General features: G+C 35.3%; 1 protein-coding gene across 1 annotated transcript; it reads right to left on the reverse strand.

Annotated features, from left to right (window-relative positions):
* Nucleotides 1-321: 321 nt before the first annotated feature.
* Nucleotides 322-15,637, reverse strand: LOC108552394 (neuropeptide Y receptor). The gene is made up of 3 exons (XM_017906906.1): nucleotides 15,397-15,637; nucleotides 5,917-6,133; nucleotides 322-994 (listed from the first exon to the last, which is right to left on the reverse strand). Exons 1-3 carry the CDS (start codon nucleotides 15,635-15,637, stop codon nucleotides 322-324), a joined length of 1,131 nt encoding a protein of 376 aa, XP_017762395.1.
* Between the last annotated feature and the right edge of the window lie 521 nt (nucleotides 15,638-16,158).

A 16,158-nucleotide genomic window follows, 5' to 3' on the forward strand; every position in this document is an offset into this window, starting at 1 on the left:
TCTCGTTAGCATATAAGAAGATACGAATTAAGATATTATAATACGATCGTATCTTGTGACCCTTTCATTCGGACGACCATGGTTCCACTGTACCAAAAATTTCTCGATTTAAAATCCCTCTTATATCCAACGATTCTCGTTCAATGTATTAAAAACGGCATACCGAACCTTGACTGCAACACTAAAAGAGTAAATAACAAAATACGGAAACATCTCGATAACGAAAGCAAGGAAACAAGTTTTCTACTGGACGGCGATCGTTTGAGTCGATGAGGATACATTCTGTTAAAAGTATCCCGATCGTCAAGCGTGCTGTTGAATTTAGAGCTCATAAACCTCGCGTCTCTTAGCTCTTTCTTCGTGTGACCAATAGGACCTGCCGATAGGGCTTGGGCTTGCATAGCAATGCATAATATGAACTTTCAGACGTCCATCGCTGGCGTTTCGCCCTTCTTCCCTCCGTGGTCTCCTCGAGAAACTCACCGTGGTCTTGCAGCAACAGTAATGGAAAAGCTTGACGTAAGCGCTGCGAAAATGTCGGTCTGCCACGCAATAAAGTAGATTGTTGAAGCAGGATTTGGAGAGGGCGAACCAGGCCACGTTATAGAAAATACGAGCGCTTATCGGTTGGAAGGAGTTAACGCACACAGTGATGCCGAATGGTAGCCAGAATATCACGAACATCACGCAGCTGTACATGTTCGCCTTGGCCAGCTCGTAGTCCCAAGAGAAGGTGACTGGGGGCTTGTACGAACCCCTGGTGGCGTGTCGAACGCGAATCACGAGCTTCACGTATAGGCAGACCGTCATTACAGTCGGCAAACCTACTAGAATCGCAGCCCCGATTATCTGCTCCATGGCTATACCGCTGAATCGACGGCGACAGAAGTCTGGTCCAACGTCCAACGATGATTGCAGGGCTACCGTCATCACGGATATCAGCCAAACGCTGATGATCACCGCTGTCACTCGGCATGTCGTCAACACGGCGTACCTGAAAGTGTGACACTCGTGAAATAAATCCAATGATTAATACTGGAAAAATGATTTTCATCCTTCGAAATTAATCCATTCGCTTCATCCGATGACATGAGCTCGTCCTGTCACTACGAGGTCATGATTACCAGACTCTGATTTAAGCTTTGCGCGTACAATTTTGATTTCTTATAAAGTAAATAAGTTCGATTTTTGAAGTTATTACGTAGTATTACAATTTGAGGCGAATGGATTACGGATTCTTTGACCGTTCTCAACTGAGATCGAAGGTCATCGAAGGGAAGAGATGAATGGATGACTCTAGACGAGTGCACGCAATTTTGTGACTAGAATGCACACGATTTAGTGGTGGGTCTTGAGACATAAGACAAGTATTCGTGGAACTTCAAGTATTTCACAGATCGACTAGGGGATAAAGTCGTTATCTCCTGTCGGAGCTTCGAGTCTGCTGGCATATTGCAGTAGATACGGGTACCCAAAACTCCTCTCTGACAGCTACGAATTTCACGGGGTTAAACTACGGGAACGTCCCGTAGAATGTGAAATTAGGAACTCAATCGTGACACTACTAGGAAACTGCAAGGCAGATCCAAATCAAAGTCAAAGTGTCAAAAGAGATTCGTACCATGGCATTAGTGGAAATAGCTTTCCATCCGGGCGGAACTTGTCTGCGACTGAATCCGTTTCTCGGTTCGATAACCTATCGACGATAATGGAATATCGTGTCATTTTCCTGCCAATTTCCACGTGCAAACATAATCTTCTGTTCCTTGTCGTTTATGCAGAGTGTTTCGTACGAAGTGGAATTGGTCATTAATTACGAAAACTACTCAAGACAGAGATAGGAAGACTCATTGCTGTTATAGCAATTTTTCTTAATAGTGACACTCAATATTTTTGTTTCCTTATTTTGCAAATAAATATTTGCAAATAAATTGTTATATCTTTATTTTAAAACTTGTAACATTAGTACTAGAAATACGAAAGCAATTACACGTACTATTTTCATTATCACTGTCTATGTATACTATATTTAGGTACAGATTAGGGGTCAATAATTCTGGTGTAAAGAAGATAATATGATTCGATAATGTTATTCTTTCTTTTCTCTTTGTATATTTTCTCTTCATTTTTACGATCAATTTGTTATACGGTATCTCATTATCAACGCGTTAAAAGATAATCTAATTAGCATATTTTATCGTATTTTACATGTACATGAGACATTTGAAAGATAATCTATGACCTAATTCCGTTGACTTATATGTCTGAACTGTTACATGAGTAATGGCTTAAATTTCTATGCGTTGATACTCTGCATTGTCAGCGTGGAAAACAATAGCGTATTTACGAACCTATTGAAAGGTGTAGGGGCTTACTGAATTCTGCATTGACTCGCTAACGAATCGGCTAAAATAGCGATCGTAGTCCCTGTGGGTCGCAGAAAACTGAATAGTATTTATTACTTAATTATCTGATTTAATCAAAGAAATTATTGACCACATTGTATCATTTAATCGTAGAATAATCTTAAATAAAATCCTAAAATATAATAATTATTATTTTACAAAATAATAAGTCAATCTTATATTATCATTAATACACATGACAGTGATTTTATCAAAATATACCTAAAAGCATAACTCGTCTTATCAAGCATCATCGATTGAACTCGAGACAATAATCGAGTGAAAAGTACAGGATTTTTGTCGAATAATATACGAAAGTAATTTCATTTAATCATTTTCATACCGACAGAACGAAATCTCGCCACTCCCTCTATTTGCATTTCATACGCGATCTATTAGGATATTATCCTTAAATCTGAAGGATGACAAGGCGAAGAATAAATCGTTGGGTATGCTGCGCCGAGTAACTTTTCATACACTGTTCTCCACGTACGGTAGTATAATTTATCTACCTCAAAAGAGATGTCGTAAATCTTTCAAACACAGATCTTCATAAAACTTGATCAAGCAGAAAGTACATACTTCCTGTGTTCATTGTAGCTCGAGAACGCTGTTATCGACCCTCATGAACGTTCATCGAAAATAATTACTGCCTTCGAAAATATAATTTCGACTATATTCCAGTCTCGACGAGCATGTTCAAGAAATCTCCATTCGTTACAAATAGTAATTGTTCCTTTTTTCCAATGTTTTAATCACGAACAAGTCGAGTGTCCCTCTCTAGAGTACCCTATACGATGGAACAGCACTAGAAAATTCCGGAGAAATCCTGTCGGATATAAATTCGAAGGTTCTAAATTTTTTGCTAAATTCAGCAGGTCTGGCGATAAATTTCTACGAAATTTATTCACTTCTTGTTTTTTTCACCATGAAACTTTGAGAAGATCGTGCATCTATCGTCGATCGTTAAGCGGGCGCATGCAACTGGATCGTTCGTAAATCAGTAACCATGGCATGGCTATACGTGCAAGTTTAAGCTTTGCTTCGAGAGCACTCTAATCCCTTGTGGTCGTATTGCCGTTGGCAACAATGGTATTCGAAATTACAGCCGACTCTCTCTGTTAGCGCTTGCAGAGCAAAAGGTGAAGCGAATGCAGAGAAACAATCGCTACTGCTCCATTCCCATTGAACAAAGTACGAACAATGGTCGTTCTTTAAACGATCTTTCATCTCTTTTGGTTGTACATGTTTGATGCACTTTGTAAGCTGTGTGCAACGGGTCTGAGAATTTGAAAGTGTACAAAGTAGGCTATAAAGAGTATAGAGTATCCGTCATAATGGTATCCACGATTACTGGGCTGGATTAAGTATCGTTGAGATTTATGAAAGGAAAATTCATACTTTTAGGAAGGCTTCGAAAATGAGGTGGAATTTAAGAATAAAATTGTTACTTTTTATTTTTGGATTATTGAAATTCTTTTTCTTTTTTTTCGTGTTTCATGGATACTTTACTAAAATTATAGAAATGATATACCGATTGATTGACTGATAGACTGAAGTAACTATAATTATCTAAATATTGAAAATAGGGTTTATGTTTCTCTGATATGTTTTATTTACGTAACTGATTTAATTTTACAATTTCAAAGGAGAAGAATAAAAGATTTATATCTTAAAGGAACAATAGGATGTTCGTTATATGTAATTAAAAGATCGTGGATATCATTATGATTCAATTATTTTTGTTTTCAATAATTATTCGTGCTTGTTACTAGTAATCGCGTTTCTACCTTGCACAGCTAATTGCAATGTAAGGCGAATAAAATTCGAGGAAAGTGAAAGAATTGAGTTTCTAAGTAATCAGTGCAATGGAAAGAAAAGGCTTTCATGCAATTCATTGCTTTCTTTCATTTAAATATGTTTATATCCGCGTTAACGTAAAACGGATTGAAATTAGATAAGGGGAATTTACGATCAATTAAATCGAAGTAGAAAGCAAGATATTGTGTTAAAAAATAAAAATATAAATTTTTGGATTAATCGAGAGCAAAGATTTACAGATTATTGAAAATCATTTCGAGTGGTGGTATGAAATGTTATGTAATTATGAATTTCATCTTAAATATCGTATAATTATAATTATTTAATTTACAGTAGACTCACGATATAATAAAAAAACGAAGTAAAAACTGAATATAAAGTAAATTTAAAAGTGATCGATAGAAAAAGATAACACAAAAGATTAATATGAAATATTTCCAAATTTTATGGAATTATAATTCAATAAAGGATGGCAGTAAAAATAAATATGCACAAAAATGATATAAACGAGCCAATAATACATTTCACAAAACTATATATATTGAAATAATATATTATAATAATATATTTCACTAGAACCACCAAACGAATTGAAATAATTAGTTTCTGATTTTTTTGTAAACAAAATTAATGTTTTCATCATATCAGTATCATTATTCGTATATACCACGTTTAACTACATAGGTTAATGGTTCTAGTGTTAAGAAATAAAAATAATCATAATTACTTAAATATCAAAAATAAAATCCATCTTCCCATAGCATTTCTTATCGCAATGATTTTCAAATCATTTCACGAAATCTTTCAACGAAATCTAAAGTCATAGATCGTAATGAAGCTTATTTCTATTCGTTAAAATTACAATTCGAGGGTATTGATCATTACAAGTTTCTGGTTTGGGTCAAAGTGATGTTTGTTATACTCTAAACTGATTGCGCTCGGATCACGAAGTAATCGGGTTAACGAGTAATCGGATTACAATGCGATGACATTCAGAAGAGTTGACTATTAGTTCTTCGAGGATTAATTAGAATCGTTCATCGAATTCGAGGATCTACCTGGTTTCTGGTAATGGCTGCTTTCCTCTGATATTCGCATTATCTTTTTTGCTTGCGAGCCGATATGAGATTTCTATGATTTACGCAACAGGATAATTTACGTGACGTGTGTAACAATTACGTAAACCTTCAAATGAAACGAAGCAAATAGATAAGCGAAAATTGAAAATCGTTCTTGATTTACGTTACAAAATGATTGCTCGTTCATCTATATCGTTACCTTTAACTCCTTCTTTTCTTATAAAACTTCTGGCATTTCCTTCGAATAGAAAGCCTATATAGGGATATCATTTTCTCAGTATTAGTTCAAATAATAAATAAAAATATAATATTCCTAATATTTTTAAGTATAGGAATAGTATTTTTAATATTCTCAAATATACAAATAATAATAAAAATTTCGAAATATTCTTAAATATAAATTTAAAAATACATTCCTTGGTCATCCTACGTATATAAGTGGATTAAAATACTATTTCATCGCTAGTTCACCCTTCTCTTCTCCACTCTTACACATCTTTCATAAATTTCTATGGATATATCTTATTGTTACTGTTATGGTTAAAATTGTAAGCTTCGGGGAATAATCCCTCGAGGGTAACAACAATTGCAATGCGAGTTATAGTTCTTACCTTTCGGGTGGTAGGTACAAACGAGTATAATTTTCTGCAGCAATAGTGGTCAACGTTAATACCGTGACCAGGAAGCAGAGGGCCTCTAGAGTACATTCGAATCGGCATGTGCTTAATGACTCTTCGTGTCCTGCCAGGATCACGATCACTGATACTGGTATCACGACGCCTGTGACTAATAGATCTGCCAATGCAACGTTCACTAGGAACGCGTTCCCTGTAACAAGAGAATTTTGGTCCAAGTTAATCAAAATGAATCGTCGATAAAGTCCGCTGATAAATTAAATTCTCAGAGTAATATATGGTTGACAACACAAGGAAATGACATTCAAGGAATGGCGAAGATGAGACAATTCAAGTGTAACGGATGTTCATGATAACAAATTCCATTGTTAAAACGACCGAATGTGATTGAGTATTATACGTGTACCATATGTAACGTAGCACAGATACTTCCATTGGTCTTACGTAAACCGTGATAATTGACTTAGGGTATGAGGCAATCGATTAATTATTTTTAGTTCTGTATTCGTGAAAAATGACGATTCGATGCGTGAAATAAATTTAAAGGAAGCGTTTGTATGGGGTGAAGGAAAATATTGAATTGGCAATTGTATATTGATTTCCATAATCTTCTGTTCTTTCATCGAAAAGCGTCAGGATAAATCAAACGGTTATAAAATGTAAATCTGGTTTGAGGAATCATTTATAGTTTAAATGAAACTAAATAACCAAAAAATAATAGTCAATATTGGTTATTACAATATAATCATTTTAAATAATTCAGTAAAATTTGCTTATTTTAAATTAGTACGATAGAAATTAAAATGAATAATAAGAGCAAAATAGTGATTGTGGGGTAATGCAAATGCAGATTAGGAAGAAATTTAATTTTATTAATACGACGCAATAATTTTTAAAATTTTTAATAATTTTCAAATAATTTTTCCACCTTGCCTTATTTTCGTGTTAGCATTTTGACGTCTGTGATTAAGAATCATTCAAAAATCGGACGTTTCATCGAAATTACAATTTTGGGATTCATGTTAGGTCTAGGGCAATAAAATACTTAGAAACAATTCTAAAAATTAATTTCATATCACAAATACGCGAATAAATTAATATTCGTGACATCAAACATGTTTCCACACGAAGCCAGAAATAATCTTAATTCACCGAAAAGTATCTGAAAACGAATTAAAAATTAAACTCGCAGTCAGTTGTCAAACAAAATTTCGAAAGAAGTTCGGCTCCAAATACATACATATTCAGACACCAGAGATCGACAGAAATATCACGGTGTGCCCCCAATTTATCGAAGGTGTGGCATCATTCAGAAACCCGCATTTAGGCCTGTTGGAGCATCAAATTATCACGCGCGATATCGATCCTGAGGAATCAACGTCTTGATTGCGGCACTAAACGAGAGGGGTTGCTTCGCGAACTATGCCAGCGTTTCGTAAATTTGAAGTTACCCTTATCGGCTGAACTAACCCGGCATTCCAAAACTAACTTCTCATTAACTTCTCTAATCCAATATCAGATCTATTAATAGCGAGTGTGTTAATGATTCAAGTTAATACCGCGACCGAACTTGCTACACCGCAGCGCGCGGTGTAGCAAAATTCATCCCCGGGAGTTAATGAAGCGTTCGTATGACGAACTCTCTGTCTCGTCATAAAACATTCGTTCGAGTGTCGCTTCAACGTGCCGTGAAATTTGCACCTTGGTGCGTTGCAATTTGCAAACAAATTTCAACGTCGATAACTTTCGCGTGGCGAACTTTTGCAGAGAGAGAGAGAGAGAGAGAGACAGAGACAGAGGGTGAGAGAGAGAGATAGAGAGGGGCAGTTTATCGCTAGTCTACGCTGAATTCGCGTATGATCTGGCAAACGAGACGATGGCGAAATAAATTGGACACATTGGCCGAGTAGTCGACCTGAGTCTACTCTAGCTTTCGGCTTAATGGGATGTAATTTCACTGGATAAGAGGGGTAGTAGAAGTCATTTTTAAACGACGTATAGGTCGTTGCGCAAAACGCCTCACCCGCGCCATTGGTTCCGCGTTGGCAATAGGACTTGACGACGTACATACGCTTCTTTTTTCGTGTCTAGCTGCAGTCGATTCGTTAAGAACGTATAACGGGTGTGAGATAAAATATATGGTTTTATTTTGAGGGGTATCGATGATATTGAAAAGTATGGGATTGATTTGTTTTATTGTTGTACAGAGTGTCTGGTAACTGGTGGTAAAATCATGTAGGAAGTGATTCTGTCTGTTAAAACTAGTCGGAAAGACAGAATGAAATTTTTTCATTTGAGGCTTCCTTTTCAACGAAATGGAGATTAAATATTCATGGGGTATGTGTTCTTTTTATATCGTACATATATATGTCGAATTTAGATTAATATTTCTGTTCATGTCTGTGTTCGCGAATACATATTTTCATCGTAACTAATTCCTTTGTTTTGGTCTCAAAATTCTAGTTTCTCCATCGTCAATTTTTTAATATGGCTAAGTGTAACACCCTCAAATATTTGGAATCAATTTTTTCGAAAACAAAGCCTCGTACGAAAAAATTTTATCCCACGTTTTCGATCCACTTTTTCTCGTAGAATTATATCCCTGTAGATTTTATCATCGGTTACACAGAACTGCCGGTATATATATGGAAACGGAATTATCTTGGGTGTAGCTTCTCTTCAGCGTTTCATTTTCCTGTCAGGGATTTCGTTACTGTAAAGTCTATTGTATTCTGTCATTTCCAACTACCAATAGTATTCATTTACATGACGAACGGACCGTGAATACGAAATTTACATTTTTCTGCTGGGTTCCGGTACAATGTCGAATAAATCTTTTATCAATACTAGTGACATAGCCTTTTATGGAAATGTCATCCTATCCATTTGTTAATTCACGAGATATCTGCGAGTTTCGTTTAATTCTTCTCGATTGCAATTTTATATATTTTCACATTTCACGAATCCTATTTTACGGAGTAAATTTAATTTTGATGCGTTTAATTGTTAGCTGATATGTTTTTATTACGATATAATTGATATACTTCGTCACTTGCGAATATGCATTGTACAATTCACGTATTCATTACATCTCGAAAGCGTACATTTGAAATATTATATCGAGTGACATTTCAATGCATCTTTTTTGATAATTTTTTACAACGTAAAATAGGATTTTTTCTACATATGAAGGTTTTAAATATTTAAATCGTGTAGTAAGATGATAATGATGTTAACAATACTTGTAATATAAATTAGGGGTGGTCAAACCTTTTTATGATGGAATATTTTAAGTATCATATTTCAACTATCAAAAGCAGTGATTCAACTATCACTGGCATAGTGTTTCCTCTGAATATTAATTAATACTATTGTTTTCCAAGCTATTATTCATTTTTTAATATATACTCATTACAATGAATATTTCTCTAAAAACCTAAGGGCTGCATGTAGCTTGTGATTCGTGATTTGGTCCCTTCTAGTATATATTTTTGTATTGTTATCGTATATTTATATTTAAATTAAGATACAAAAATGGAATAGAAAAAAATTGGGAATTTCGTTTGAATAATTATTATTAAACCTTTAGTAACATATAAGTATCATTTGAAAAAAATTCTTTTATTCCACGATCGTGTCCGAAAAATTGATACATCTCAATTCGTTTTATGGTATACTTTTTAGCAATTCGTCGCAATGTTTTCTTCATAAGAACCATTCACTTTGATCAGAATAAATGCCTTCGTGCTTATCGGATTACACAATACGTTTACGAAAAATATCGATCAATTCAAATAACGTTGCATCGACGTATACGAGATTGGATACGGAAAGAAGTCGATCTAAAGTGGGATTTTCAGGGGAGAACTCGGACCTTTTTCTCGATACTACGAATGGCAGATGTACTGGGTGTTTCACATGTATGGGTGGAGCAAAATTTTGTAATCAATTAGCGACTTAGTAAAATATTAAGAGAATAATTGGTGCCATATATTGCACATTCCTGTACCATTTTTACGTGTCTTTATGCATTGGCGTGGTTAAACAGTGTGTTTACACGTTTTTATTTCTTTCATAAAAATTAAAAGAGATCTATTTAAATTTTGGATACTTAAACGTATATTTTACTTCGCGAAAGTATTCGTGAGTTATTTATTTTTCTACTATTTAATTTTAATATCTTTGCACACAAAATAGTAAACAATTTCTGTAATATACATAGGTAGATAACATTTTCTACTCTGAAATATGACAATTGAGTACGTTAGAAACATTTTACATTTTTTAATAATTATTTTATCGTCCTTTTGATAAATGGTGCGTCACTTTTTAATTTTATAAATTGCATATATTTAACCATGACATTTTTCTTCTTAAATTAACTTATTTCTACTATTGCATTTCACTCTTGGAAATTGTCTTCTATCTCCAACCGTTCTAAAGACCCAACTCTATTCATTCGCGCGAAACACCCTGTACAGCGATTGCTGTTGTCACAGTAGAATCACGAAATTGTTACAGACGATCGCAGGATCTCTTTCTATTATAGTTACGAACAAGGTCGATGATTACGGTTCTCCGTGGGTGTTGGTGAAAAGGGTCGAAGAGTTACGTAACAGGAAGTTTATTTCCACAGTAACAGTGGAAACGGGACGAAATTTTCCTACTGAATCGTTCTGACTGCACGAAACTTTGAATTATTTACATTCGTATCAGGCTTCACCGGGGGACGAAACGAAGTACCGGTGAAAATCTTTGGAACAAGTGTTACTCGCGAAGAGTTTGTCGAAGTACGAGGAACAAGAGGGAGTAGGGTGCAGACGAGTCGTAAATGAAAGAAAGCTTTGAGACTCTCTCGTAAAAAGTCGAAATTGAAAAAGGCAATTTTGCGGGTAATCATGTGATCCACTCTGTCCGATATTATTACGAAAATGTACTTATTTGCTGACCGCGATCCTTCAGCTTTCGATCATAAAACCAACGCCCCGCTTATTAGAACATTGCCCTATCCATGAAAGAACCCCAGTGCCAAAGGTCAATAGCAATGGTATACTATAAATCTCGTCAACAGTTGTTTCCATACTATGCCAATTACATTACCGTGCACCTGATCCTCCTGTTCTAAGACGATGAAAGAATACTGAATAAAAGAGTCGAGTAAAACAAATTATGCGAATATTAATTGACAGAAATATATGAAATTTGTTTCCTGGTATGCCAAAAGTAATATAAAATGTAGGAAGGTATTCATTAGGGCATTTTATGAGCATCACTCCTATGAAAAGTTTGACGTCGATATTGAGAAAAATGGGGTCAGTCATCAAAAGCCTGAAGAGGCTCCAAAAATTCTCTTATTTTTCGAACTATTTTATACGTGTAAGTAATATAAAGGTATCAAGCGTTTCTTTTATATATATCCACTGAAATTGTTTGAATTAATTGCCTACTTGAGTAACATCCCTTGCTAGAACTTGTAAGATATTTTCTTACATTTTTAGTTTCAAGGTTACTCGTGGTGATGATTATAGACTATGTAGCAAATTTGCTGTCATTAGTTCTATAAATGATAATCTTCTGTAATTCTCTATTTGTTAAAAGCTAAATCTAAAAGCTCCGAGTCTATGAACCCTTTAGAACCGAAGACGACAAATCTCTAAATTTCATTTGAATTTGTTCCAATTTCATTGAGGATCTGTAAGAATCTCACATGTTAAAACTTCCCTTTCCAACATCGTTTTGAAGGATCGCGTATTGTCTGGTGGGGCACAAAAGAGTCCAATCACACCACAGACTGACCTTCCAATTAAGCGACACTCCCTGAACCTAAGGAAAATTCCTATACTTGGTCCCATGAGAATTATCGCACAAAGAGTCCCTTTGTTCTCCTGGAAAATAGGAATATCGATTCGGGATAGTTGTTTAGACTACCTTCGTGAGAGTCTACGGTAATATCGATGCTGCTGAGACTGGCGTGACTGGAAAGTGTCGTCTTGAATTTTGCGATCGCTATCGTAGTCCAGCCAGCTGAGGTCTTCCTAAAAATATACGATTGTACCAAGAATATACATCATGGTCTGAGTAACTTCGGTTGAAAGCAGCATTGTCTCTTCGCTACCACTTTGTACATAGTACGTGTTCTTAGCACACGTGTAGGCACAAAGCTTTAACCTGTGCACCGTAGTATAACGAAACTGTGGACTTGGTTCAGCATCTAGACTTAGATAAATAACTAGACATCTCAACTCAGTCTGCGTTGTCAGACATCGCAGTGTAACCACTTGGTCTCTCGGACAAAGTTGCGATTCGTCGGTCAACGACATCCAACAGACTTGATTCCCCGCGATTATCAGTTAGGCAGGGAGAAGAATACCCAGTAATTCCGGAAACGTCTGGCGCGGTTTTGAAGCGATTTACGAGTCGAGATAGCGTTTTCGCGTGTCGTAAACATTTCCATTTGCAGTTCGTTCGATATGAACGTTAAATCTTGCTCGAGATTAAGCGCTTTGATAATTTCGATTCGAATCGTTGTGTTCGACGTAACTCCTAGGACCTGGGACGAGATCGATATTCAGGATACTGACGGATACTGCCGTTCAAGTGAAATATAAAATGGATTCTGTTGCTTTTATATCGAAGGGTTTTATAGGGAAAATTTTATCCAATATTTCAGTGTTTCGTCGTTCAGAGTACATTACTACTTAGGTGGTTACCGACCCCAGCACGATCTTGTTTTTACTAGATTGTAAATTTTATCACACATAAAAATATTTTGAAGAAAGGATTATCTTTATAGATGTTGGCAAATTTTCAGAAATAACGAGATTTTATCTATTTGGAACTTCCATTTTAGTTATAGCTATGACGATGCGTTTGATTTTTTCTGATTTAGTTTAGTCAGTAATTGTCATTTTTCATTTTTCTTTTTTCATTCTTCTATTTCATTTCAAGTTCTATAGAATCTGATACATCGTAAAACTTTAAAACCCTTATTTTAATAATAATTATCAGGATGTATCTGAGTCTTTCGCTAATTTTTATTTTTCTTTATTTTATTTCAAACATTGTCGAGTATGATATACAGTAATATCTAGAAATTCAAATTTTAGTAATAGCTAATAGCCACGAAACATTCAATTTTTCTCCAATTTGATACTACAATTTTATTTTCTTATTTTTCTCTCTCATTTCTAATTTTATAAAACATAATATACTGCAGTACACTTAAACTATAATTTTAATATCAGTTACTACAGTATATTAGATTCTTGCCTGATTTATTATTGCCAACTTTACTTTTCATTTTCCCATTTTATTTCAAATTCTATAAAATTCAACACATCCCGCAACTTGTTGAAATTCCTATATTATTATTTTTTCTCTGACTTCAGTACTGCATCTACAGTATAGTCATTAACGACAGATTTAGTTTTTAGATTTCGTTGTACAGTTTGTCTCTTTTAGTCATTGGAGGGTGTTTTCAATTTATATCTGTATCTATATTTTGTATCTTCTGCATTCATAAAGTGGCTGGCTTATTGATAGCGCTTGCAGTAATCGAAGACTGGTGATTTCGAATTCATATCTTACCGAATATCAGCAAACGTCTGCCCCGAACATGAGCAGAAAAGAAAGAATAGTTAGTACAATATTGAGAGCTGGACGCTCAAAAATTACCCGCGAATACTCACTGAAGAATTCGAAATTATATTATTAACATTTGTCGCCGTACATTTGATTTTTCCCAACTTTGTCATTACCTCTTTCCTCTTTGCCGTATCTCAAATTCCATAGAGCCCAATAAACGATGATACCAGCGTATAAAGAAACTCGACCTCGTGTTATAAATAAATATTTTCGTTGCACCATAGCCATCCTTGCGCAATATACAATATTTCTCCATTCATACCCGATAGTGTGGCCTTTCGAAAATATCGAAGAATTTTAAAGCAAGCCTCAATATCTGTTATCGTAATGGTTGTTCCGTATCTGTTCAATAAATACGAAAGAAGGAGATCCTGGCGACCATGGGGTAGCTAAGGGAGATTGAGGCGGGAGGTAAAAATGGAGGACGCAAAGAGCACTTCCTTCTTCGCTATTATCCTTCGCGTCACCGTATCCATGCGTAGGAGGCTTTCTCCTTTTACACATGAAGGCAAGCGAAAGGATCTTTCCGCAACGAGAGATAAAAAGGAACGATTTCACAAAGGAGCATTGGATGACTGTCTTCCGTAAGATCGGATTTCTTTGTCGAACGGTATCTATATCTCCACGAAGCTTCCCATTCTGACTGTCCGCGGACAAATATTTATAGCATCGAAAATATTATCTCCAGACAGGTGAGCGTAACCTCTTTACATAATTTTTGCGCGATTTTGCCGGGATTCCTTTTTAAATTTTGAGACGACGAACAAAAGGTGACGTTTATTGCTTTGGAAATATTAGTTTCTATGGAAGAGAGCGTGGGAGAGACATGGAAATGGGTAAAGGGCGGAACGTTTAAACGATGAAGGATAAGAAGCGTTTGGAAAGAATTGCTGTAAGGAGAATTAGAAATTCAGGAAACGTACTTAAAGTTATTAAAGATAAAATCTTTTGCAGGTATTATGTGCAAAATGGGGTGCACTTTATCTTAGATTTTAGAGAAAATTGGTTGGGAAATATTTTTTTTCGCTTTCTTTTAAATTTTAAGGTCGAGATTCATTGTCGTTATCTGATTTTTCATCGTCACGAAAAAATCAGGGAGGAAACCGTATTTAAAAGTATGCTGGTAGAAAAATGAGCTCGTGTTTCTTTATAATTTTCCCTGTGAAATAGGAGATTTTATCCAAGGTGAAGAATCTAATCTAAATATTAATGATAATTAGTGGAACGTAATCTAGATCTTCAACTGAAATGTATAATTCTTTTTAACTTTTCTTCTACAAATGTAATATGTACCTATAGCAATGTATAGTATGTTGCAATGAAAATACGTTACAAGTAATTAAACATCGTTGCAATCTAGAAACAGTGGTATATTATAATTAATTATTCAATTATTCGCTGATTTAATGCACGAATATGACGAATCCCGAGTTTCAAATGGCATGTTGATATATTTCTGAAAACACATTTTGATGAAAAGAAACAGAAACAGATGATTTTAAATTCCAAATAACGACTATAACTAAACAAACTCGCGTTATAATCATCCATAACATATTATTATATTCCACATATGGTGAATATGTTCATATAATAATAACATTGTTATTACATTATAACATATTGCACTATAATAAATCATTTCTCTCTTTTCGCAAATATTCTCATGATCTTGTTACGTAACCCCATTCGTCATAAAGTTCCATGAAAATTAATTAATTTACACTTAACAAGAGTGGCGTTAGTTTCGATATTCCCTATTCGCTTCATCTTGGAGTTATAAACGACCAGAAAAGAATGCATAGGTCATACCTCGTTTTTTAAGTTGGTTCTCAACAACCACCGCAGAGATCATGAAGACATTTCCCACGCTGCCTCCGACAGACATAGAGGTCAACAACAGGAGTCTTGCTACCCTGGACCATGCCGAGGACAAAGTGACCGGTGAAATGTCAAGGTCATTGTCCAAGAAGTTGTTCGTTTTATCCGACTCGAGGCTCATAATTCCAGCCAAGGTGCTCGTTGCACCTGTGTAGGTCGCCGTCGCGTTCATCCTGCAACTGAAGAGGCATGGTCATTAACGAAATGGTAGAACCGAGTCGTTTCGTTATCCAGACACGCGAGAGCCGTGTTTTTCAAATGTCTAGACTAGCGTGTCTACGGGAGAATATGAGAGAAATAGGAGAGACGGATGTACGAGCAGTGAAAGTGAAATCGCGCGGTAATATTAGGTCATACTTTTTAATTAAACAGGAGGGAAGACACGAAGGGTGGCTGGCTAATAAAATCACGATTTCATATCGTCGAAAACCATAGGCGCCATATTGGGCTGCACAGATGTTTCAAACATTAAAAAGTTATATTTTTTATTTTATTGGTTAGGGTTGCGCGAAGGTCTGATTTTTTGTGTCGCATATGGTTGAACATTCGGATGATTCTCTTGTGAAGGGATCGTTGGAATACGTTTTCGTGTATGTATACATGATATCGTGTTTTGATATAATTCTTCATTATATAATTTTATTGTTAATTATAGACATGGGAACATTTGTGAATATAAATACTAATTAGGTA

This window comes from Eufriesea mexicana, unplaced genomic scaffold, assembly GCF_001483705.2.
Source record: "Eufriesea mexicana isolate 0111107269 unplaced genomic scaffold, ASM148370v2 scaffold6382, whole genome shotgun sequence".
In the NCBI taxonomy this organism is placed as follows: Eukaryota; Metazoa; Arthropoda; class Insecta; order Hymenoptera; family Apidae; genus Eufriesea; species Eufriesea mexicana.